Consider the following 26,836-nt stretch of genomic DNA (forward strand, 5'->3'; position numbering starts at 1 on the left):
GTCTTCGCACTTCAAAGTCGGCTTGGTTAATCCCGGGACTTGAAATTCCTGGGGCTTGCTGTCATGGAGCTGAATCACCACTAAATTCCTGTGTTCTTGCTTAATCCCTCAGACCAGGGGCCCCACTCCTAAACTGGAAACCAAGAGGGCGGGGCACCGTGACGCGCGAGTCCTCAACGCCAAATAGCAAAACTGTCCTCGGGCTGTTTACCGAGGCGGTCCTGGACTCCGGGGACAGGTCACCAGACTCCAGGGACCATAAGCCGCGGCTGCCCAAACCCGGCCGCGTTCAGAGGGTAACTGGGGACCGCCTGGTCTCCGCCCCCACCGGCAAGCCCGGTCCGCGCCGCGGTCCTCGTGAAGCAGAGCCCAGCCCCCGAGCGGCGCATCCCGGCCCCCGAGCGGCGCGCGCACCCCGCCGCCTCGCGTCGCGTGACTCGGCGGGGGCGCGCGGGCTTAGCGCGCGCGCGCGCGCGCGCGTCCGCCCTCCCGCGCCACTTCCGACGCAGCGCTTGGTTCAGGTTCCGGGGCGCCGCGGAGCTCCCGGCCTGTGGGTAGCGCGTGGCGCTCTGTGGCGGCCGGGATGGAGGAGGCCGGAGCGGTGGTGGCCACGGCCGGGGAGTCCGAACTGAACTTGTCCCGCCTCAGCGTGTCCCCCGAGACCCTGGAGTCGGAGCTGGAGGCGCGGGGCGAGGAGCGGCGCGGCGCGCGGGAGGCGCTGCTGCGGCTGCTGCTGCCGCACAACCATCTGGTGTCGCTGCCGCGGGCTCTGGGCAGCGGCTTTCCGCACCTCCAGCTGTTGGACGTGAGCGGCAACGCGTTGACCGCGTTGGGGCCGGAGCTGCTGGCGCTGCGCGGCCTGCGCACGCTGCTGGCCAAGAACAACCGGCTTGGCGGGCCCGGCTCGCTGCCCAAGGGCCTGGCCCAGTCGCCGCTCTGCCGCAGCCTCCATGTGCTCAACCTTAGCGGGAACTGCTTCCAAGAGGTTCCAGCCTCGCTGCTGGACCTGCGCGCGCTGCACACCCTCAGCCTCGGTGGCAACCAGCTTCAGAACATCCCAGCCGAGATCGAGAACTTGAGGAGGTGAGCGGGTGCCTGCCTGAGAGTAGGGAGGCCCGCGCCAGGTCTTGGGGCGCCGTTCGGTTGTCACGTACCTGTCTTAGTCTAGGCTCTTCTTCAACTCTTTGGCTGTGAGTATTGCCCTGCCAACTCAGGGAGTTGTAGTGAAGATCTAATAAGATCGTGGTCGTGACAGCATTTGGTTTGTTGTATTTGCCCTGTGCAGATCTTCCAGGCAGTTTTTCTGTCGTCTTCTGGGGTCTGGGGGAGTGATCCCAACTGAGTACATACTCAAACAAATGTAAATCTTGCAACATTGCTCCGAAGGTTCCTTCCTTGCTCCGAAGTCTTGGGTGGTTTTCCATGCCTGTAGATAAAATTTATGTCTTGTAGCGTGACAGACAAGGTACTCCGATCTGATCCTTGCTTTCTACTACATTTCCTGCTCCATCTTTTCTGTAGCGATACCAGCAAAACTATTTGTGGAATTCACTGAGCTGTGCACTTTACCGGCACCTTGTAAGCACTGACTAAATATGTGTTGAATGGATACAATGCCTCTGTGTTGCTGTTCCCTTTTTCTGGAATGTTGCTTGCATCTGGCAAACTCGTGTTCATCCTTCAAAACCTGTTTTGAGGGTCATTTCTTTGTTTCCTTTCTTTACTGCTTCTTGGACAACAGTTAATTATTGTCTAAACTGTACTTCTTCTGTACCTCATTCACTCTGCCATTGCACTTATTGATTATACTTATTGCCTACAGATCTGCCTCATCTACTAGATTGTTCGGTAAATATATGTTGAATTAAATGGAAGAAGGAAGCAGAGAAGCAGGGTAACAAAAGTCCCCTAAAGGTGCCCTGGAGGGGAGTGAGAAATAAAGTAAGAGCAAGTGTATTGTCCAAAGTAAAAAAAAAGAATCTTCTATCTGTAAAATATTTTCACATCCTTTATTGAATTTTCTGAGATAACAGAATATTAGAGCTGAAAGGGACCTCAGAGTTAAGTGTAGTGAAAAGAACATTGACCTGAGAATAAGAGCAAAGGAAACCATAAACAAGACAAAAAGACAACCCTCAGAATGGGAGAAAATATTTGCAAATGAAGCAACTGACAAAGGATTAATCTCCAAAATTTACAAGCAGCTTATGCAGCTCAATATCAAAAAAACAAACAACCCAATCAAAAAATGGGCAGAAGACCTAAATAGACATTTCTCCAAAGAAGATATACAGATTGCCAACAAACACATGAAAGAATGCTCAACATCATTAATCATTAGAGAAATGCAAACCAAAACTACAATGAGATATCATCTCACACAGGTCAGAATGGCCATCATCAAAAAATCTACAAACAGTAAATGCTGGAGAGGGTGTGGAGAAAAGGGAACCCTCTTGCACTGTTGGTGGGAATGTAAATTGATACAGCCACTATGGAGAACAGTATGGAGGTTCCTTAAAAAACTAAAAATAGAACTACCATATGACCCAGCATTCCCACTACTGGGCGTATACCCTGAGAAAACCATAATTCAAAGAGAGTCATGTACCAAAATGTTCATTGCAGCTCTGTTTACAATAGCCAGGACATGGAAGCAACCTAAGTGTCCATCAACATATAAATGGATAAAGAAGATGTGGCACATATATACAATGGAATATTAGCCATAAAAAGAAACGAATTGAGTTATTTGTAATGAGGTGGATGGACCTAGAGTCTGTCATACAGAGTGAAGTAAGTTAGAAAGAGAAAGCAAATACCGTATGCTAACACATATATATGGAATCTAAAAAAACAAAAAAAAAGGTCTTGAAGAACCTAGGGGCAAGATGGGAGTAAAGACACAGACCTACTAGAGAATGGACTTGAGGATATGGGGAGGGGGAAGGGTAAGCTGTGACAAAGTGAGAGAGTGGCATGGACATATATACACTACCAGACGTAAAATAGATAGCAAGTGGGAAGCAGCCACATAGCACAGGGAGATCAGCTCTGTGCTTTGTGACCACCTAGAGGGGTGGGATAGGGAGGGAGGGAGACGCAAGAGGGAATAGATATGGGAACATATGTATATGTATAACTGATTCACTTTGTTATAAAGCAGAAACTAACATACCATTTTAAAGCAATTATACTCCAATAAAGATGTTAAAAAAAAAAGTAATGAGCCTAAATCTATGCTTGACATGTAATAAGCACTAAATAAATGTTTATTATTGTTAAAAAAAAAAAAAAAAGAACTCTTGGTGTCCCAGCCTTATGCAAGTCACTTTAACATATCCTGACTACAGCTTCCTAATCAGCTAAATGAGGCATTTGGACAAGATGTCCCTTTGTTTACTCACCAACAGATTTTTATTGAGTACCTACCCAGTGTCAGGCACTGTCCTAGGTGCTGGGGTGGGGATACAGTGGTGAACAGGATCCTGCCCTCATGGAGCATTCTAACAGAGGAGACATTAAACACCTGTTAACTTCATTATTTAATTACAGTTGTTATAAGTTCTGTGAAGAAGTACAGAGTGCCTTGAAACAAAGTAACTTAGTTTGGTCTTTGAGCAAGTAACATTTGAATTGAGCTTTTAAAGGAAGAGTAAGAATTAACCAGGAAAGGGTGGGATGGGATCAGTCCAGATTGAAGGAACAGCATGCATGAAAACCCAGAGACAAGGACTGAAGGCCAAAATTTTGAAAGGAGGACATTGTACTAGAGCATAGTGAGGAAGTGACCAACAGGGAAAGTGGCAAATATAAATTTGGACCAGATCCCAGGCCATGTCATATCTTGAAGGCCATGGTAAAGCTTGAATTTTATTCTAAGTACGCATGGAAGAGTTTTTAAAAAGCACATCTGTCTTGTTGCTGTGCAAGAATGGAGCGGGGAGCAGGTGGAGAGATGAGAAGACATTTTGAAGGCTGGATGGAAGGAGGCTATTCTAGTAGAATGAGAGATGATGGTAGCTTATACCAGGGTGATGCTAGGAGAGATAGTAAGAAATACTGATAGAAGGGTTGGAGAGAGATTTAGATGTAAAATTGTCAAGCCTTAGTTCCTTCTAATTTTGATGTTAATTCCAGCATTCTCATTTGAATTTTTTTAATGTACTAAGAAAAACTTAGAGCAAATATTACCATCACATGGGTAGAAAGGTAGGCAAAAATCCCATTTATTGAATCCTTACAATGCAGTAAGCCCTGTGGTAGGTCCTCTAAATATGCTTTTTAATTTTCACAATGACTCTGTGGCATGAGAAGAAGAAACTGAAGCCCTAAGAAGTAAAGTCTTAAGATCACAAAGCCAATGAGTGGTAGAACTGGATTTGACCTTTGGATCAAACTGGATCTCTGACTTCAAACCCATGAATTTTCCACAGTGACAGAGTAAGGGCTAGAACCTAATTCTTCTGACTTCTGTTCTGTTGAATATGTGATCAGGAGGATTGGCTAAAGCCATTTTCCTGATTGACCTGATTTTCTGGGCTGTTTACTGTGGTTTTTGGACATTGTACCTTTGTCTCCAATTGTATGTAGGCTCTTTTATGTCATTGTTTTCATTCCTCAGTTGTCTGCTGTATTTCTCTTTACTGATAAGAATCAGTAAAGGTTTAGGTTATATGCTCCAAATATAAACTCTAGTTGAATGTAGGCTGAAAGGGTCATGTAGGAATATACTCTTAGAAGTAGAGACAGCCTAGGCAATTGGCCTGAGTCACCCCCTTCTTTTTACAGATGAAGAAACTGAGATTTAGTATCAGTGACTTGCTTGAGGCCAGATAGCGACAGGGAGATTCATGTGCTTCAACCCTCAAAGGCTGCTTACTACTTACTACTTACTACTAAAATAATACATTAAAGCTTCAAAAATGTAGAGGTAGAGGTTCAGTTACTCAAACCCTAAGGTACCTGCCCAGGAACACCATCTTCTCTTAGAATATACGTGGACTCCCTAGACCTCATTGGTAACATTGATGTATATTGTTTACTATGCCATGTTGCTTTTAAAACCAAGTGAGGTGTTTCTGGGCATTTGGAATCTATCTACCCTCTTTAACGGAAGTTTAAAAAATAATGCAGAGTATATAATCCATATAGAGGTCCCCTTTCTCCCCACCCTCCATCCTTCCAGGAGGGAATAACAAATAAATACTCCTAGCTTAATTGGTGTATTTGATCCTCCAGATTTAGCAGGGTATTTTCATGTATATTTTCTGTATTCTGTTGATCCTTTTCCCTGGTGATAAAATTTTTGAAAAGTGGTTTTTGAAAGATGATTTTAAAGTATAACAAATAAGTAGATGGTGAAAATCTTATTTTTATGATTAACTTCATTCCCCTGGAGTAAATTAGGCTCAGTGTGAATCATGAGGTTGTGGGTGTAGATTCTTTCCATCAAAATATGAGGTTCTTCTTCAACAAGTAGGTATAATAACTTGCTAGTAGATGGACAAACTTGGTTTTGTCTTACAGTGTTGGAAAAGTAGGTGTAATTCATATTTTGACCTGTTTCTTTTTCTGAACTCTTAACTTTTATTCCTCTCAACTAGCTCAGACATTAACTGAGGAAGAGCTTAATAACTTATCACCCAACGGGTAATAGACTTTGTTAAAGAAAACAAAAGCTCCAGGATTCTTTGGCATCCAGGATGCTAGACACTGGGAGAGTAGGTTTGAGCACAAGTGAGTTTCGTTGGCTCCATTCCCCACAGTCTTTTCTTCTCAGGTAAGAAAAGATTTCCTTCCTTTTTCTGTTCATGATGCCTCTTTCACTGTCTGCCTGATGTGGTTTTAGAAATTAAAGATATGAGAATTGTGATGGAAATAAAAGCTAAATATTAATGTCCTGCACTGTTTTGAAGCTAGTGTGCAATAGGTTGATATCTTACAAAAGAGACGACCTAACCAGATGATAAATAGAATGCAGCAGTAAAGTTTAAATAAAAACTCTTTTCCCCATTTAGAGTCATATTGAGTTTTTCTCTGGCTCTCAATTCTTCCTTCTGACTTCTTTCAATGCCTTAGTCTGGGGCAAGAACCAAGAGATGATTCCTCCATTTGTGCTTCTACTTTTGAATATATAACGGACCTTAAAATCCTGTAGTGAGTATATTTGAAAATGATTTAGTATGGGGATGCTGTCTCACGAAAACTACTTTCTTTATCCACAGACGTATGGTTCTTATCTTTCTGTGTTTCTCTTATTTTCTATTTTCTGCCTCTTTAGGTACAAACCTGTCTCACTTTAATTCCATCTCCCTTTAACCAATCATAACATGGGGCTAATGTATATTTTTGTTATATTGAATGTCATTTTTGTTTGGGTGGAGAAGCAAAACATTTCCTACTTACACCTGTGGTTAAGTTGATTGGCACTAAGTGGACCCTAGTGTATTTTTCCAGTGGGTCACTGGCCCTTCCTATAGGAAAGGTACCCACTTCAGTATCCCTAAGGATTGGAGAGGTGAGATACTTTTCAGGAAACAAATTTAAGGTTGGTCTGTTAACCTTAGACAAAAAAGAAAGGAAGAATTCTTTAAATTTTGTGAATGATTTTCATGTTTTTTGTATTTGTCAAACATCAAAAGAATAGAATTGTTTCACGTCTGATTAACAGAGGTGTAATTTTGACAAATACAAGAACTTTTAAACACTACGGTTTTGCTTTAAATTCAACAGTAGTTTCATTTCTCCTTATAGAAAAGCGTGTTTGGAAACAGTAGAGTGTGTTTTAGAAATTTAATTCCCACAAATCATTGAAAGGCTTTAAGTCCAAGAACTTTGGAAATTATTTGAGTTTCAAAGTGGTACATAAGCCTGAAGATGTAAATTGAATATGCTGGTTGTATACTCTAATTAATGATACCCATCAGCTGCAAAAGAGATTTATATGGTTTTGAAGTCATGAACTTGGTTATATTTTAGAACATCAGATCTTTCTCTGCCAAAGTCACAGTAACAACTAAGGTTTGGCGTCCTTCCTGTCTGTTTACCTCCCCACCAACTCCAAAACACTGAGAGAAGACATTGAGTAGTGACTGACCACCAGACACTAATTTCTCTTGGTTCCTGACTTAACCATATAGGAAGGGCAATATTTATATTTGCTCTCAGACTCACTCTTCCCTTTCATCACTTTCTTTTCTCCCTCACTAGACTAAATTGCAAGTTGTTATGTAACTATTGAATCCTTTATAAAGGAACTTCCAAGTTTGCTAAAAATTTTTCCCAACTGTCTCATTAAAATTTTTTTTTTTCCAGAGAAGTTTCTGTTTTGGACTCCAAATATTCTTTTCTACTCTCTTCTATTCTATTCTAGTAGCTCTCATCATTGAAAAATAGAAATTTCTCAGTAACTGAGCAGTAACTTATAATCTGTAAGCTCAAAAAATCCTGCCTAGGAACCTTTTTCACCAGTGTTTAAACACTTATATGTAGCGGAATTCAGTTTTGTATCCAGACCATTGATTTTTGCCACAAGGTAATCCTTAAAGGAGAAAAAAATAGCCTATCAGGGTTAAGTGTGTTCTGCTTACTTTTACTGAGCATTGTAAATCTAAAGAGAGAAATGCAGTCTTGAAAAGATTTACACAATAAGAAATAGAGAGTAGCATTAATATATTTTGTTTTCATTAATATATTTTTAGAATGACAAAACTTCAGATTCAAATTGGCTTTTTGAATCACCACACATCAAGGAAGGCTGAGATTATGAAATACAGATAAGAAAGTCAACAAATGGAAGAAATTGTATCTGAGAAACTATGTGTAAAGGCCATCTGTAAAGGACTTTAAAATAAGTTTGTTTCCTAACTTCAGAGAGATAAAGGAGGGAACTTCATCAGTGAAAGAAGAATAAGAAGTTTTAAAACTGACAACTATGAAAACCCCAATCGGAATTTCTAGAAATAAAAATATATAATTAGGAACTCAGTGGGCTGAATGGTAGACTGGAGTCAGCTGATGCGTAGTGAATCAGTAAGCTAAAAGATCTTACTGAGGCATTCTGGAATGCAGCACAAAAAAATAAAGAAACGGAACGTATGAAAGAAATGTTAAGAGAAATGGAAAATAGACTCTGAAGTTCAAAGTGCTGTTTGCTAGAAATTCCAGAAGGAGAATAGAGAGAATGTAGGAAAGGCAATGCCAGAAGTAATAGTAGCTGAGAATTTCCCACGATTAAAGAAAGAGAGCACTCTGAACTGGTATCTTGACACATCATAATAAAACTGTAGAACAAGAAGGATAAAGAAAAAAGACCCTAAAAATTCCTAATAAGAAAAAAAACAGATTACCTACAAAGGAATATGGGCTGTAATAAGATAGTAGAACAGTATCTTCCTCCTGGTAAGGAAAAGTAACTGTCAACCTAGAATTTTATGCCCAGCCAAGCTATTACTCAGGTGTGAAGGGAAAAAATAAGAACATCAGAGACAAAGGACTCAAACATTAACAACTGTAAGTCCTTACTGAAAGAACTTCTACAGGCTGTACTCCAAGAAAAATGAACTTTAAAAGAAATAGCAAGTGCCCAGAACAGTGGTGAGCAGAGAATTTGGTAAAACATATTGATGACTGAGTAATTATTGATTGGGAATAAATAAGTTTCAGTTTATTTTCAAATCAAGGTAGAACTAATCCTGGATGATGATATGAAGATGACAGAGAAGTGAGCATGGTTGTATATTTGGGAGTGAGAGGGAGAGCAAAGGAAATTGAAGGGGCAACTACTAGCAAAATACATGTAGCATGTGCAGTTCAAAATAATGGAGTGGGACAAAAGGAAACTTGATGAACACAACAGAAGGCAGACAGAAGAGAAAAAGATATTGAGATATACCATGGTAAAGAAAACACAAGTGCAAATATATCAACAATCAGGTTGTGCGCTGTTTGCAAGAGTTACACTTAAAATAGAAATACCCCAATGTGTTTAAAGTTAAGGTGTAGAAAAAGATGTACGAAGCAAATCTCTATCATTTCATACCTGGATTCAACTGCCTTAGGCTCCAGTCTGGTCTTCCTGCTTCCACTCCTCCCATTGCACTCGCCTGTCCCTGCCACTTCTCCTGCTGTTTTCCAAACAATAACCAAAGTGATCCTTCTAAAGTGTAAGTCAAGTTACACAACTGGCCTTTGTTCAAACCCCTTCTACCTAGGATAAATTCAGAATCCTTGCTAAGGCCTGAAGGGCCCTCTGTGATCTGGATTTCCCAGGCTACCTTTCTGACTTCTCTGACCACCACTCTCCCCACCTGTCACCCTGATGTACCCACACTGGCTGTGTTGCTCTTTCACAGCACACCAAGCTTTTTTCCACTGCAGGGATTTGTACTCACTCAGTCATTCCATTCAGATCTCTGTTAAAGTGTCATCTCCTAAGAGAAACCTTTTCTGACCACCCTATCTACAGTATCACTTCCATCAACATCTGATTACCTGTTTTCCTTTGTAGCACTTAAAGCTATCTGGCATAATATATATACATTCATTGACTTACTGTCTCTTTCACTAAAATGTAGGCTTCTTAAGGTCAAGAACTTGGTCTTATTTACATTATATTCCCTGGAATAGTGCCTGGCACATGGTCGGTGCCTAGTTCATATTTATTGCCTATATGATATATAGTAATGTTATTCAATTTTAAAGAAGAGGAAACTGGGGCATAATGAGATTTAGTAATGGGCCCAAGTTCTCGTACTGGTAAATGGTGGGGCTAGGATTAAATAAATACTAACAAAAACAGGTAGGCAGTATTGATAATCAGAGGCGATAGATTTTACGGCAAAATGGATTAGAAGGAAGAATGAGAAATGCTTCATGTGAATTAAGGAACGATGCAACAAGAAGTTTTAACCATCATGAACCTGAATGTATCTTCAATATAGCTTCCATATTTTGAGGAGAAAGAGAGCAAAAATTGACAGAACTATAAAGGGAAAACCATGGTTCAGGTAGGAAACTAACCACCAGAGTAAGAAGGTGAAATAATGAGACACTATAAAAAATTTGAATTGCACAGCTAACAAGCTCAATCCTAATAACTGCACATTCTTTTTACACATATAAAATGTGAACAAAAATAGACCATGCTCTAGACCACAGAGGAACAAGGTTATGCAGAACATATGTTTAACAACAACAAAGCTCTCAACAAGCTAAGAGAAAGCCATATAACCCATGAGAAAAGTGGGTAAAGGATAGAAACGCAATTCTCTAAAGATGTACGAATGGTCAAAACATAAAAAGATGCTAAACGTCACTAATAATTAGAGATTACTAGTACAGAATGGTATCATTTTTCACACCAGCTAAATAGTAAAAAGTAGAATAAAAACGTTAAAGCAGGTGATGATATTAAGTGTTGGCAGGGCTGTAGGGTAAAGAGTGCTCTTAAATGCTAATTGTGGATTGTAATTAGCTATAACTCTGCAGGGTAATTTGGCTTTTTCTTTTAACATTACAGCTTGTACCCTAAAATCTGCCACTTCTCAGGCCCTTCCCCTGGAACTCTGATTTACTGGATCTGAGCAGGGCCTAGATTTTGTAGCTTTAAAAGTATCCCAGTTAATTCTTATCCTGGAAGTTTGGGTAACAGTTTAGTAGGCTGTTTTTCCCTACATTTAAAGGTGTCTTAAAAGAATGATAATGTCTACTGAGCAGATTTAACAGGAAGACAAAAGTAACATAGTTATGGGAAGGATCTATATGTATACATTTCATTGATATTTATATAGTAAGAACTGATTCTGCCACCCCCCCATCAACTGAAAAAAATCTTTTGGAGAGAGTCTTTCTACAGTCATCACCACAAGGAGCAGCAGTACATTTTGGTGCAATATATGCTATGTCTAAAATGTTAACTTATTATTAGAAAACTGGATAATTATCTAGAACTTTAATTTCATAATAGTGGTCAGTTTTACATAATTTAGTTAGCCTCTTAAAGACTGCATTTGCCATAATAAGAGCAAAGAAGAAACATAAACTTGAGCTGTGTTTTTCCACTCTTCAAAAAAAAGCTAGTGATTTTCACCTTCCCATTGCCTAGTAATGCATTGAATCCAAACCCACCAGCGCGAATACAGGGCTCCTGTAATTTGGCCTTTATCCGGCTGTATCTCTGGGTTCCTCAACATGAATTCTCTTCTTATGTGTTAAAAGGTATACTCATTATCCCATAAAAACCCTTCTTCCGACCTGAAGGTCCTCTTTCCTCCTACCCTAAATGGGCTAAATTCATAGTCCAGCTGAAATCACAACACTTTTGGGAGCCTTTCCAATCAGAACTAATGTCTTTTTTTTTAATTTCTCTACTTTTAAAACTCCTATATCATTTATGTATTGTTCTGCTTATTTTGGTATTTTAATCATGTTATGCTTATTTGGGATCTTGTTTTGTATTTAATTATAAATGTGGTGTGTCTTGTCTGCTTACCTATAATATAAGCTCCCTGAAGATTGCATTATTCCTCCAGAGACTGTATAGCACATAGAAAGCCTGAGTAAAACATTTGCGGAATGAATAAACGATATATGTTCATTGTAATAAAGATAATGGGGTACTTGTTCAAATTTTGGTTTTTTTGTTTTTTTCATTTATTTTTGCAGTTTAGAGTGTTTATATCTTGGAGGAAACTTCATCAAAGAAATCCCGCCAGAATTAGGAAATTTGCCTTCTCTAAATTACTTGGTATTATGTGACAACAAAATCCAAAGTGTGCCTCCTCAGCTTTCACAGTGAGTATTTTCAGGCAGTTTATGTACACACAGAGATACGTGCTTAGGAATTATCATCCTGCATTCACCCACATGATTTGTATGTGGAACAGAATTAAGTGTTCTCAAAGTAAATGATACATGAGAATGAAAGTTCTGAGGTGTGTTATGAATTGGGTGGCTTATTTTTAATTTTACTTTTAAATGCTCTGATATATTCCTCAAAATCGTTGAGCCTCTTTTCTTTTTTTTAATTATCTTCTTAAAATTTTATTGACGTATAGTTGATTTACAATGTTGTATTAATTTCTGCTGTACAGTAAAGTGATTCAGTTATACATACATTTTTTTTCATATTCTATTCTGTTATGGTTTAGCACAGAATATTGAATATAGCTCCCTGTGCTATACAGTATGACTTTGTTGTTTATCCATCCTATATATAATAGTTTGCATCTGCTAATCCCAAACTCCCAATCCTTCCCTCCCTCACCCCTCCTTCCCCTTGGCAACCAGAAGTCTGTTCTCTGTCTGTGAGTCTGTTTCTGTTTTGTAGATAGGTTCATTTGTGTCGTATTTTAGATTCCACATATAAGTGATATCATACGGTGTTTGTCTTTCTGTTTGTCTTACTTCACTTAGTATGATAATGTCTAGGTCCATCCATGTTGCTGCAAATGGCATTATTTCATTCTTTTATAGGGCTGAGTAGTATTCCACTGTGTATATATACCACATCTTCTTTATCCAGTCATCTGTCGATGGGCATTTAGGTTGTTTCCATGTCTTGGCTATTGCAAATAGTGCTACTATGAACATAGAGGTGCATGTATCTTTTTGAATTATAGTTTTGTCTGAATATATGTTCAGGAGTGTGATTGTTGGATCATATGGCAACTCTATTTTTAGTTTTTTGAGGAACCTCCATACTGTTTTCCATAGTTGTTGAGCCTCTTTTCTGTAATCAAAAATAGAGTATTACTTTGGCATAGATTCCCCAAGGTTTTATGGGATTTTATTGATTTATATTTGATATGAAGCATTCCTATGCTAATGAGATAATGTGAAGGATCTTTATTCCTGTTGCATTTGAAATCTTTCCTTTTTTAGGTATCTGAATGATAAAGCATGCCAAAAAAAAAAAACCCTTTAAATCTAGCATTTAAATCAGCTAACACATCAGAATACTCTCTAAGTATTTTAAGCTCTCTAAGATTCCATGGGCAAAAGTCCTTCATGATATATACAAGTATGGGCTCTAATTTAGTTTCAGCACCTTTTAATTTTACTTCCATTGACCTTAATCTTAATTGCTCATTCTTGCGGGGAAATTGAGTCCTTCCCTTAACTTTCTGAGTAGTTTTCTTGCTTATGGTGGTTGATTTTTGTATTGCATTCATTCTAGGTTACATTCACTTCGTTCCCTCAGTCTTCACAATAACTTGCTGACATACCTGCCTCGAGAGATCCTCAACCTTATTCATTTGGAAGAATTGAGTTTGCGAGGAAATCCATTGGTTGTTCGTTTTGTTAGAGATTTAACGTATGATCCTCCAACTCTCCTGGAGTTAGCTGCACGGACCATTAAAATTCGAAATATTTCCTATACTCCCTATGATCTTCCTGGGAATCTTCTTAGATACTTGAGTTTAGCCAGCAATTGCCCAAACCCAAAGTGTGGAGGTAAGTTAATTCAGTGTCCTTGTTTCCCATTCATTTAGTTACTTTTAAATTATGATCTAAATGTTGTTTTAATTAGCTGTCTCCTTTCAGAGAAAGGCAGTTTGTTTGTTTGCCTTATTTCACCCTTTTACCAGAAAGTAAGACATTTCACCCTCTCTGGATTCCTTCCTTCCTTCCTTCCTTCCTTCCTTCCTTCCTCCCTCCCTCCCTCCCTCCCTCCCTCCCTCCCTCCTTCCTTCCCTCCCTCCTTTTCTTCTTTCTTTCCTTATTTCTTCTTTTCATGGTACTTCAGGATTCATACACAGGGAAAATACCCAGGAAGTCTCGTCTTTCTTGGAACTGTCATAGGATAAGGTAAATTGGTAACATGAGAGGAAACAGAAAGAAAGCATAAACAGTTCTAATTGCTTTAGAAGAGTCTCTAAAATGTTTGGCCACCTTTCATATTTATTTGAAGGACATTTTCTTAGACTCACCATTCTGAGTGTCAGGTACCTTTTTAGAGTACAATTCAAGGTGTACGAGAATAGGCTGAATGTGTGCCAGTTTCAGAATGTACCCTGGAATTCTCCATTCTTTTAAATCCATGCTTCAAAATTTCTTGAGTTTAGAGCATTTAGAGAGAACTAAACAAATAATATAATGTAAGACAGTGTAAAGTAGGAATCCAAAATACTGCTGGAAACCAAAGGAGGGAGAGAGCACATTTATTAGATCTGGAAAAGATGAGACAATTCTTGAAGTATGAGTTGAATTTTGATATGGTTTGATTGAGGATAGAAGACTTTTCAGATGGAGAGAGTAAAATAGGAAACAAAACAATATGGGGCAGAATGTTGGTTGAGTAATAATTTGGTTCAAATGTACAGTTAAGGGAGTAATGAGAGCAGAGTAAAAGATACATTGAGGCCAGATTTTGAAGGGCCTGAAGTGCCAGTGTGTGGAGGGGAGTTGGTGAATGATAGCAGGTCATTCTATCTTGGCTCTCTCATAAAAGACTACTTTTTTAAAAATCCAATTTAATGGGGGTACAGAAAGGTTTTTATTATTGTAGGATAATTGTAGGTGCCAGGGAAATGCTGCATAAATATGATCAGAGCCAGCTGAGGTTTTCCCCAGATGTCCCGTCAGGCCTTGAAAACGGTTATAATGTTAAACAGAGAGAAGGTGATTTAAGTTTCTGAAAGAATAGTAAAAGGTAAAAAAGATACTACTAGTTTAAAAAAGAAAAATGACACTACTCTGAGCCATTTCTGGCCACTTACTTTTACAAGTAGAGACTGCCGTGCCAAGTTAGAAGTACTTAGATTTTCTCTGTGAACTCTCCTTCTGAAGTTGGCTTTAACAGTGGCAAGAGACAACACTCTCACCAGACCTTCAGGCTTCATAGTCTGTATCTAATCTCTTGGAATCTATCCTTTTCTAGAAATAGACCTCTACAAGAAGTCTCTTTTCTCTCTTAAATGGTTTCTTTCTTTCTTAAATGAGTTCTTTAGTATACTGCTGTGTTATTTGTCTTAGGAACTAAAATACTTTTTAAATTATTAGCTTAAAATTTTGTAATATCTAAAGTGAATTCCCCCTCAGATTCCCTAGTTACTGAACTCTAAGTTAAACAAAAGTAATTTTCTATTTTGTGAGATATTGCCTTTGTATAGTCTGAGATCTTACAGATGACAAGGTAGTATTATACTATTTTAGCTCTTGGTAACTATAATTATTTTATTACTTCCATTTGTTTCAGAAAGCTAACTCATTTGGGGGGATTTATTGTTAATGATTGATCAGTTTACTGAATCTGTCTACTTTTCTGAATTGTTCGAAGTAACATACCATGAATTTCCCTTTTTAAACTACGAATTATACTTACTACAGGATCAAAAAATTAGAAAGTTAATGGAGAAGTAACAGGAAAAAAAATTAATAGGAGAAAAATTGTTTCTCCTTTGCTTGGACCACATCTTTTTATTTTGTTCCCTTATGTGATATACAGGGTAGTTGGTGCCAGAGGAATCCTAGGTAGAGTATAAAGGTTGAGATTCTTCTCCAGAGAGGTGATGGGACGCAGGGGTCTAGGGGTTCCGGTTATACTGCAACCATTGTGACAGCCTTCATGGATTAGAGATGTGCAATATCTAGTAGGAGGAGAAGCTAGAAGCCCACGAAACAGCAACCTCTGCTTTCCTGTCATCTCTAGCTGTATTTTTACTTAGCTGAAGGGCCACAGTTCAGGAGCACTAAATTAGGACTCAAAAGAGCTGAATACTAGTTTCAGTTTACTTAGCAATATATAATTGCATGAAAGTCAAGTGAGATCAGTAGTGAAACAGCTTTGAAGCTGTAGATTTAGACCCTATGGAAATAGGATGGCATTTTGTTACTTTTAATTTTTCCTTCCCAATACATAAAGACAGGGGTACTAAAAGTCGTCTCCTTTCTGCAAATTTTGGGTATAACAACTAATTCTTTAAGATCATTATCAAGACTCTAGGGTAGTACCAAGGAGGGGCTTGGGGGATGGAGAAAGGGCACTTTAGGTATCCTGTAATCTCCATCAACCACTGTCCACCAAGTCACCCAGAGAAAACAAGCCAAGTAAATAGTGTCCTTTTTGTTTGTTCGTTTTTTGTTTTATGCGGTACGCGGGCCTCTCACTGTTGTGGCCTCTCCCGTTGCGGAGCACAGGCTCCGGACGCGCAGGCTCAGCAGCCATGGTTCACGGGCCCAGCCGCTCCATGGCATGTGGGATCTTCCCGGACCGGGGCACGAACCTGTGTCCCCTGCATCGGCAGGCAGACTCTCAACCACTGCGCCACCAGGGAAGCCCAATAGTGTCCTTTTAACGCCAGCTCTCTTTAAGATAAATCTCCTAGCCTTCTCTTTGTAGTCCATCCCTAAGACCTTCCAGTATTTCTATAAACAATTATGGGAGCAGCCACTACCTCTGCTTAAGATTCTCAAAAGAGAAGACTATAAGACATTTCTTCAGAATGCTGGAGATAGGATTGAAAAAGAAAATATGGGTCTTTGCTTTGTAATGATTACTTTGTCCTCATTCCTTCTTCTCTCCAGGAGTCTACTTTGATTGCTGCGTCAGACAAATTAAATTTGTGGACTTCTGTGGGAAATACCGTCTCCCCCTGATGCACTACCTGTGTTCACCGGAATGCTCTTCCCCTTGCAGCTCTGCCTCTCACAGCTCCACATCCCAGAGCGAATCTGACTCAGAAGATGAAGCCAGTGTGGCTGCACACAGAATGCAGAAAGTTCTTCTTGGTTGAAAAGGGAAGCAGGGCGGTGTGAAACACTAAAAGACTGAGCAGAGGTGGTTAGAAAAGAGAATAGACTTGGAAGTTCACTAGAAACCGTACCTTCATCTTAAATGTCCATGACGGAGTTGGAGATGGTGTAAAAGATTTTGTGTTTCTAGCCATTCAGCAGGAATGAGTCCAGTTCCATGTTTGGATTCTTTTAAATTCACTCTGAATGGCAGTTTCAGATTTAACTGATTGTTTGCAGTTTTCACTCAAGTTTTGCATGAATCACACAGCAGAATGGAACATCCTGAAGATGTTCCATTGCTATAATAAACCATGAGTGTTAACTTGTGATAGTTGATATGAAGATAGAAATGATCAAAGATGTCATTTTTACCAGAGTTGTCCTTGAGTTTAGGTTGAACACTATACCGTAACAGGATTAGCCCTACATTCTTGTATTGCCCATATGTCTAGATTACAGAGTTATTCGGATAAGCTCACAGATGGTTACATAGGACCTAAACCTTTCTCAGCTACTGACTGGTAAAGTAAGGGATATAACTTTCATGTGGGGTTTTAAAACTCTTCACTTCTGCTCCTTTGTTCTGTACGATTGTTGTTACCCTTGTATAATCCAGCAATGACTGTAATAGTGCCTTAATCATAACAAGGATTTAGAAATTTATTCAAGAAATGATACCAGAGCAGCCTATAACCTGACATACTATGCAGAACACTTTAAAATATGCTTTAATGGGACTAGGTAAACAGCTGTATATCTGACATCTGAGCTCATAGCCACCTTAACCTCATTTTTTGTTTAAACAAATCACTTTTATAATTAATGGGAGGCCACGATCTTGATCAGTCTGTTCATCATAAGACAGAATAATAGTTTTGTTTTGTTTTTGTGGTACGCGGGCCTCTCACTGTTGTGGCCTCTCCCGTTGCGGAGCACAGGTTCCGGACGCACAGGCTCAGCGGCCATGGCTCACGGGCCCAGCCGCTCCGTGGCGTGTGGGATCTTCCCGGACCGGGGCACGAACCCGTGTTCCCTGCATCGGCATGCAGACTCTCAACCACTGCGCCACCAGGGAAGCCCAGAATAATAGTTTTTAATGGAAAAATCTGTCAGATTTCTTTTAACAGAAAAGAGATGTAAGATAGGAAACTTCTTTATGTCTTGCGTTAAAGGAGTGGGAAAATGATTTTAAAGGTTTTAGCAGTCCAGTATGACTCCTTTGCCTGTGTGTACTGAACTGTAACTTCCTCTAATTTTAAAGAAAAACTAGAGAAACATTACAAGTGAAATAAAATTGGGCACAGCAGTCATTGTGTTTTTACACAATAGAACAGTTTCCAAAACAAGTTTAACCATGGAGTAGTTTTTGAAAATAATATATTGATAAAATATTTTAAATGTATTAAATATACCCTTAAAGTACAGCAGAAAAATGGTTTCACAAATTGCCAGTAGAAATGACAAATGTTTACTAACTAGTATGCAGTAAAAATTGAGTAACAGTACAACTGTAAGTTGACATTGTAAAATAAAATACATAGCACACATTAGCAATCGTTAGCTAACTAATCTGTAATAACGTAATGGTTTGTTGGTAAATACTACCTGTAGAGTAATACAAAGGTCAGAAACACATTGGAACATCAGATGATCTCCCTTCTGACTTCTGGCATTCATGACTGGGGCACACCATTTCCTAAAAGCAAGTTGTATAATAATGATATGTACATATGTTAGGTTTTTGTCACATATATTTTTTATTTTAGAAGAAAATATACTGTAGGATAGTTTGTTTGTTTATTATATGTTAAATCATGAAACATCATGAGAGTTTCATGACTGCAGTTGTGAAACGCTGCTATAGAGTGATTCCCTTCACTCTGTTGTAATAAGATTCTTTTTTCCTTTTGATCCAGAAATTTTCTGACTATGTCTGTAGAAGTAATGTAGTATCTTTCTACTGCCTAGCAGAGTAGTACATGGGTGATTATATCATAAAACGGAGGTAATAAAAAGTCTTTGTTTACTTCTCCATTTGAGCCACAGCAGGCTGCGTATTACAAAATTATAAAAGATAAAAGATGATTTAGGCAGTGCCTAAATGGCAAGCCCAAAGTGTTTTGTAAGTAAGTGATTTAGGTAAGATACATAAAATATTTTCATAGAAAATAATGTATTCATAGTAAAATAAATTGATAGGAGCAAATTTTTCTGGCTTAAATTCCTCGGTTTACTTCCTAATTAATTACCAGTTTGATCTAAGTAACAGCTTGGGTAATCTTCTAAGAGTTAGTCTTTGTGAAATAAACAGGTAGATATGTAAATAGATGCTTAACCTTGCCAGAAGATACACTGATTGATCTTTTACAGATGTAAATAGATCCAACCAGAAACAGTTTCTAGCCTTTGCTGTGTAATGTAGATATATACATTGTATACAGCAAAATGTCTTTCAACAAAATGTTTGTTATGCTTCTCTATATGTACATTTGAAAATCTCTGATCAGTATGCAGCTCTCTTTGGTGACTTTTACTGAAGTCTACATTTTAGCTCTTAGTTCTATCTTTTTTTTTTATCTTTGACCTAACCTTTTATAAGAGCTGCTAATAATTTCTAAGCTTTTCCTGAGCTGCTAATAATTTCTAAGCTTTCCCGTTTCTTTTCTCTACCTTCCCTGTTTTCATAACTGGTGACTGTAGAAATTAACCAGAAGTGAGTTACAGTTCCAGAGTCATATAGCTAACTATGTATTTAAATTGAAAGTCTCTCTAGTTGCTGAGTCACTTGTTTGTGTGTAAGTTTTTGATACTGCTCTACTTGGACAATTTTAGTGACCAAAACTTCTGTGGATAAAACTACTTAACCAAAGCATAAATGGGTTTAGAATGGAATTCTTCAGTGCTAATATTTGGAATTGAAATGGAACATTGAATATTCTTAGTAATCTTTATTCCTAGAATCCAATTCTCTCAGTGTCACCAAACTGAGTCAGTGAAATGGTCCTAGGATTTTAGGAAATAGGAAGATTAGCTACTATAACGTTTTGCTTCCATGGTGCCAGGGATTGGCTGACCTGAGGACAAGCTAGTCAGGGTTCTCAGCATTCTCTGTATTTGTGTAGTAGAGGTAGATCTGAGGGTTACTGTTCATATTTTACTTCTAAATGCTTCCTGGGGGAGTCTCTTACTCTGAAATTCTTGATATTTGGAACTTAAAGTTAACAAATGTAAAAGTAAAGACTTGTATTATAAACTGTACCTCAAACTTGAGAAATTTTTGTACTAATGTAAAGTTAAAAGCAGTCCACACTAGTGCAGGGTAATACTGCAGACCAGTTCTACCAAACATTGTAAATACCAATTTAAACAAAAGAAGACAAGGGAAAGGCTGATGGTTGGAGTGTAAAATGAAAGAAATCTTTAAAAACCACAAAAGGCAGGGAAAGAGAAGTCACCAGACACCCAAGGAGATCCCTGAGCCAAGAAAGTTTTTTAAAGTAATACTGAATTGTTTTGAAATTAAGTGGCCCACTACCTACCATCTGAAAGCCTGTTTATCACTAAATTTCTTCAGTTTCTGCTAGTGGGAGATTGTCCACATCCCTCCATAATGAAGGGCTAGCAAATAATTGGATTTTCTTACACCCAGCCTTGCTCTTTCCAAAGGGAGAAAGTAATACCTCGTTAACCTGGAATTTGTGGTACACCTTTGGTTAATGTTTACCTTTTCACTATGTAAAAGAGAAAAAATACTAAGCAAATGATTACTGCAAATTAAGTTTGATCTTAAAAAACATTTTAGCAGTAGCTATTTATAAAAAAAAGTTATTCTAAATAAGACCCTTTGTGGGCAGAACTTTTTATCAGTTATAATATGTATATATAGTATATAAAATTAGTTAAGCTGCATTTATTTAGAAATACCTAATTTTTACCTAAATGACTCCCTTTATTCTCATCCAAAGTAGAGATTTTATTATGACAGTATAACTATCACTCCCCATTTAGTCCAAAATAGTCAGTTTTGAAGTTATGTTGAGCATTAACAACAGTAAAGGCTGCTGTATAGGTTTTAGGCAACGTGACCTGGAATTCATAGTTCTGATCCCCGCTGTACAGGAAAGAAGTATTTGACCTTCACTGTTCCTGTATTAAGCACTATAGTCTATAACATTAATCTGATGAATTTAATAGCATCCAATTTTGTATTTTATAGTCATGATCTTTTTAAAGGTAGCAGTGCCTTCAGTTGTGCTTTGAAAGTATGTGCCTTAAATCTTCCTCGCTGGAGCCAAAGTTTGGGGAACTATGTCATTTAATAAGTTGTGTGTGACAGCCTCATGATGCTTTGCTTTGAGTTGAAGGAGAATGACTGTGATCCTGAAGGACCCCTTCCACTAAAACTAGACCTAATGTCTCTGAGTCTAGGGCTTTTGGAGAAGGAATCCCAATCATACATACTGTCATAGAAGGATTAGAGTCCCTGAAATAAAATCAGTGAAAAAGTATATTCTCGTTCATATAAAGAAAATATATCTGCTACCACTAAGGGATGACAAGTTCCTAACGAATTCATATTAATAGCATCATATAAAGATATTATTGCCATGAAGCCTAGCACGTTTTGTGCTTTCTTTGTAATACCAGGTTAAAAAGGGGGTATGGTTTAATATTTTTGCATGTAAATATCCCCATTCTTTTTATGTCTCTATTTGGTTCATATTTGCTAAGAATTGATGTAGAAAATAACAGTTCACTAACAACAAACATGACACATTATTGAACACTCACAGGGTAATATTGATTTGGGTGCTACTAGACTTTTACCTAGCACTTGCTGGTCAGTCTCAGTTTATCGTAAGGGACAGTATTCAATCTAGTTAATATTAAAATTTGTTAGTATGAAGAAGATTATTTATATACCATTATACTAGAAAGCCATGGTTGGAGAGACCATCTGCATTCAACAGAAGTTACTTTCTTCCTTTTGCTGTGAATAAATTGGGTAAAACTCTTATTTTCAATTCCAGTTTTGGGAAGAAACTGGGGATAAGCTTGACATCACTATTGCTGGTACTACAAAAGCATTACTAAATTGGTTAATTCTGTCTACAACTGGTGTTTTAAGAGAATCCTTTCACTAACTTAAATGGTTGACAATGATGTGTTACTGAGAAGGATTATTAACCTCAACAATCACTTTACAACAATTATGGAGCAAATGGTGTGCCTGCAATTGGTGTCTGTTGCATTTCTGAGCCCACTTTGTATTCATGAGAAACAAAAATATAATGGGAGAAATATTTTAACCAGTATTTTAACTTTTTATAAAGTTTGGGACTTTAAAGTATCAACAAAGGATATCAAAAATATATGTACTTTTATTACCTGATTTCTTAATTTTCTGTATTTGCATTCTTGTGACTTAAGAATATCTATATCTGTAGGTATATATATATATATATTTAAAACAATGGTTACAATAAATGTAATTCAGCAGTGTGACTCAATTACATTTTATTTTTGGGACAAGATATAGTTTATTGCATCAAATTTATGTATTACCTTGTAATGGTAAATGCTCTAAAAAGAGTATTTAAGCTACTTCAATTCTATACCTCCTTTTTTTCCCCCAGGACACACAAAAGAATGTGATCTAATATTAACCGTCTGTGTGAATTTTGCCTTATCAAACATTGTGCCTTATTTTATTAAAAGTGTTTTGTTGGAATCTAATTCTGTATTCTGGAAAAGCAAAAATATTTTAGTTTTAATTGGCAAGCATTTACTTAAAAAATCTAAAATCCTTATACTGTTGGTTTTTGCCTGATTACTTGCTATACCATTGCTCATCTATTCATTGAATTTTTTCAATACATGAATAATACATTAAGCGTGTATTAGTATTTATACTCTCTGTGCTAGATGCAAAGGATGAAAGATGAACTAGACCAGATCCTTTCTACCATAGTTCCTTCTGCTTCCACAGTCTTAACAGGCTTACGGATACATACTCTAAAAAAAAATTGGTGAGGTCACATTGCTACTGAGGGTCAGTTACTTCTTGCATTTAGTCCAGAATCATACAATCTTGATGCAAAATAGTATAGTATTAACTGAGCACGTTGATATTGCAGTACTTATTTAGTGCCATTATTTTGGTGACCCTAGAACACTTGACATATTTCTAGATTCCAGAATTTGGAAGAATATCATGGTTGGTTATGAGTTGAGGTAAACAGAGTGGGTAGGAAAGACACTCTGCAAAACAGCTGATGTTTCAGAATTGCTGAAATGGAAAAAGCTCAGCACTTCCCTGGTTGGTATATAGGAAGTCCTCTTGATGAAGATGGGCTCAGAAATTTGAGGGCACAAGAGAAGAAACATTGGGTGTAACTGATCTTTCCTGAGAATAAAACTGCTCCCTAACCTGCCCTGTTGTGGATGTTCTCCTTAGAACAAGTGTTGGAAGAAACTTCTTCTTTAATGGCTTGTCTAACTCTGTAGAATACTACATGGGACGCCAGAACATTTCAGGGGCTATGTAAGACTTGGATGTGTCCCGTTCATAACATCAGTCATTGCCAGCTTCATGAGCAGTTCCATCAGCATGCCCTAGAATGTTAGAGCTTAAGGAAACGTCAAAGGTCTGAAGGTAATTCATGTTTGAGAGATGAAAAAATTTAAGCCCAGAGAGATGTGTTCAAGACTTCACATGGTGGACTAGAGGGGTGGGATAGGGAGGGTGGGAGGAAGACGTAAGAGGGAGGAGATATGGGGATATATGTATACGTATAACTGGTTCACTTTGTCATAGAGCAGAAACTAACACACCATTGTAAAGCAATTATACTCCAATAAAGATGTTAAAAAGAAAAGACTTCACATGGTGGAATCTTGAATCCAAGCCTCTGGATTCCCAGGTCAGTGCTGTCTCCACTACAGTATGCTGCTTTCTTTAATACTCTGTCGTGTGACAGGAAATCAGTAACAGCATTGGTACCGCATTGTAATTTGCCAACGGGCATCAAAGTGATGCTGTCCGCACCATCTCTTCAGAACTTTACATCTAGTGGGAAACCTTAGATAAGAGTAGATATCTGGGTAGCTCGTTATGTTTACAAAGCATACTCAAGAGTCTACCTTATTTAATCGTCATGACACTGTGAGGTAGGACTAGACTTGGTGAAATTTGTTGGTGTGGTTTTGTCACACCCTTTCCCCTCCTCTGAGTTTGAAATCAATTAAGAAATTGACATAGATTTGAGGAAGGGATATAAATATCAGCTTTATCAAATCCAAATTGAACTTCTATGTAAATTGAGTATTACCAACCAAAATCAGACTCCCTCTACTCCCAGATAGCATTTCACAAGACTGACCCTAACACACCACAGATCCAAAGGAGGTCTAGTCAAATCTTAAGCCTTGTAGTGCTGCCCAATTGGTATTTCTCCCACAGGGTGGAAAAAGATCTAAAAAGATTTCTTCTGGGCAGCTGTTCTCAACCCTGGTTGCACTTTAGAATCACTATGGGAGCTTTCACAATATACAAAAGTTGGGCCCATCCCCAGACCAATTGAAACCTGATCTCTAGAGGTGGAGTCTGGGCATCAATAATTATTGATGCCCACTGAGCTCTTCTCTGTGACTCAGTTACCCAGCAAGGATGATGATTCTTCTGTGAAAATCCCTTCATGATAACTTGAGGTCAGTGAAGTAGGATTTTTACAGATGAAGAAATGGGCCCAAAGTGATGAAGTGACTTGCCCAGGTTCTCTTAAGGTAAATCGTGACAGAGTTGGAGCTAGAATCCATTCATCTATTTTTAAAAAATAATTTTTTTAATTGAATGCCTACTTCAGACCAGGCGCTGATTACTAACCCAATGTTCTTTGCTTCTCCCTGTCAGTTACCTTTTCTTGAACCGAAATGTAAGATGGATGTACGTTTGCTGGACGTAAGATGGTATGTTCAAGTGGAATACTGAATTGGCTGTATTGAAACCAGCTTCAACTAAATCGGAGTACCTGCCGAATCATGGAGCACAAAAGCAGCAAAACAGATCAACGTGACTAGAAACATTCGTAAAAGGATGGTTTGGTCAAATATTTCAGGATAAAGCCACAAGGCAGGAGACAGCCTTTCCATGGGCGAGGAAAACCTCATCAAGTCACTGTACACTGCTTCTTTTGACCACAGGTAAACAAATGGCTAACATCCTAAGCAGCGGTGATGAACAAGTTGACATTACCACGAAAGATAAGAAAATGTAGACATCTGCCTAGAAGAAAACACTATAGTTCATCCATAAACATAGATTCTCTTGCTAAGAAACAGTAAGAAAAGCTCAACTCAACTACACATTTTTATAAGCACTATGCATAATTTCTACCCCAGTTTCTTTTAGGTCTAGCTATAAGATTACATGATTATTTCATTGCTTAAATCTGAATAGTATTGCAATCTTAAGACCTCTGTAAATATATGGAAGACTTAAATGGAAAAGTAAACTTGCTCATGATGCCATGGAAACTCAAAGAAAAAATATTCTTAAAATGTTACTATGGGTATTTTCTTTCTATGAATAAAGACAGGATTTAATGTTGCTTTGGGTTTTTTTTAAGCTGAATTAAATAAAGATTTGTGAAATAAGTTTAACTTCTTGGAAATTAAGCTTATGTAACAGCTAGAAAGCTTCTACAATTTTAGAACTTTGTCATTATTTGTAATTTTAACCTGTTTGTTAACTCAACAATGATCTCTGAGTTTTTTCCTTACTTTGAGTCTACAATTATCTGTGTTCAAAACTCCTTTCCATTTTTGTAGCTCTCAAATATTTATAAGTTCTTGGCTTCACTCACCCCACCCTTTTTAATCACCTCTATTTGGGTTTTTTAATCTTTCCTCCTAAACCAGTGCACAAGCAGCCAGGGGCAGTGTTAGTGGAATAATGAGAACTTTGCCCCTGAATCTGCAATTAAAATTCTACCCTTTAGATTACTTCCAGGGGTTCGTTGTAGTGGATAAGTCAATAGGCAGCTTTGAAACAAACTATCTGTTTTTTATTTCTGCTGAGGGCAGCATCTCATAAAAGAAAGATGTGTGTAAATGACCAATGGATAAAAACGAATCAGATGATTGCTAGATCCCTATGACAAGCTTTGGTATGACTGTAATTACATTTTTAACCCTGGCTGAAATTGAACAGTACCGCCTGCAGAGGGAGAAGGAGTTCAAGGCTAAGGAAGCTGCAGCTCTGGGATCCCACGGCAGTTGCAGCACTGAAGTGGAGAAGGACACCCAGGAGAAGATGACCATCCTTCAGACCTACTTCTGGCAGAACAAGGATGAAGTCCTGGATAACCTCACCAGGGAAGCCCGTACCACATCTTCTTTATTCATTCGGCTGTCGATGGGCATTTAGGTTGCTTCCATGACCTGGCTATTGCAAATAGTGCTGCAGTGAACATTGGGGTGCATGTGTCTTTTTGAATTATGGTTTTCTCTGGGTATATGCCCAGTAGTGGGATTGCTGGGTCATATGGTAATTCTATTTTTAGTTTTTTAAGGAACCTCCATACTGTTCTCCATAGTGGCTGTATCAATCTACATTCCCACCAACAGTGTAAGAGGGTTCCCTTTTCTCCACACCCTCTCCAACATTTGTATTTATAGATTTTCTGATGATGCCCATTCTAACCGGTGTGAGGTGATACCTCATGGTAGTTTTGATTTGCATTTCTCTAATAATTAGTGATGTTGAGCAGCTTTTCATGTGCTTCTTGGCCATCTGTATGTCCTCTTTGGAGAAATGTCTATTTAGGTATTCTGCCCATTTTTGGATTGGGTTGTTTGTTTTTTAATATTGAGCTGCATGAGCTGTTTATATATTTTGGAGATTAATCCTTTGTCCATTGATTCATTTGTAAATAGTTTCTCCCATTCTGAGGGTTGTCTTTTCGTCTTGTTTATGGTTTCCTTTGCTGTGCAAAAGCTTTTAGGTCCCATGTGTTTATTTTTCTTTTTATTTCCATTACTCTAGTAGGTGGATCAAAAAAGATCTTGCTGTGATTTATGTCAAAGAGTGTTCTTC

The 26,836-nt window shown here is 38.2% G+C and overlaps 1 protein-coding gene and 1 long non-coding RNA gene across 3 annotated transcripts; both read left to right on the plus strand.

The window, feature by feature from the left end:
* Nucleotides 1-475: 475 nt before the first annotated feature.
* LRRC58 (leucine rich repeat containing 58) lies at nucleotides 476-22,550 on the plus strand. Of its 2 annotated transcripts, XM_004278536.4 has the most exons (4): nucleotides 476-1,083; nucleotides 11,668-11,796; nucleotides 13,181-13,458; nucleotides 16,531-22,550. In XM_004278536.4, exons 1-4 carry the CDS (start codon nucleotides 584-586, stop codon nucleotides 16,737-16,739), a joined length of 1,116 nt encoding a protein of 371 aa, XP_004278584.1. In that variant the 5' UTR covers nucleotides 476-583; the 3' UTR covers nucleotides 16,740-22,550. The 2 variants fall into 2 exon arrangements, with proteins under 2 accessions (XP_004278584.1, XP_033259204.1); XM_033403313.2 differs by lacking the exon at nucleotides 11,668-11,796.
* A 960-nt stretch (nucleotides 22,551-23,510) lies between these two features.
* On the plus strand, nucleotides 23,511-25,348 carry LOC117196101 (uncharacterized). The gene is made up of 2 exons (XR_007477535.1): nucleotides 23,511-23,663; nucleotides 24,653-25,348. It is a non-coding gene; the product is annotated as an uncharacterized LOC117196101 (long non-coding RNA).
* Nucleotides 25,349-26,836: the final 1,488 nt, after the last annotated feature.

This window comes from Orcinus orca, chromosome 5, assembly GCF_937001465.1.
Source record: "Orcinus orca chromosome 5, mOrcOrc1.1, whole genome shotgun sequence".
Taxonomy (NCBI): Eukaryota; Metazoa; Chordata; class Mammalia; order Artiodactyla; family Delphinidae; genus Orcinus; species Orcinus orca.

What these genes read in the sequence shown, in the direction of transcription:
- LRRC58 (XM_004278536.4), top strand. Translation starts at nt 584, where the DNA reads ATGGAGGAGGCCGGAGCGGTGGTGGCCACGGCCGGGGAGTCCGAACTG. An exon ending in GTGCCTCCTCAGCTTTCACA is followed by an intron (nt 11,797 to 13,180) that starts GTGAGTATTTTC and finishes CATTCATTCTAG; the next exon opens with GTTACATTCACTTCGTTCCC. An exon ending in CCCAAACCCAAAGTGTGGAG is followed by an intron (nt 13,459 to 16,530) that starts GTAAGTTAATTC and finishes TCTTCTCTCCAG; the next exon opens with GAGTCTACTTTGATTGCTGC.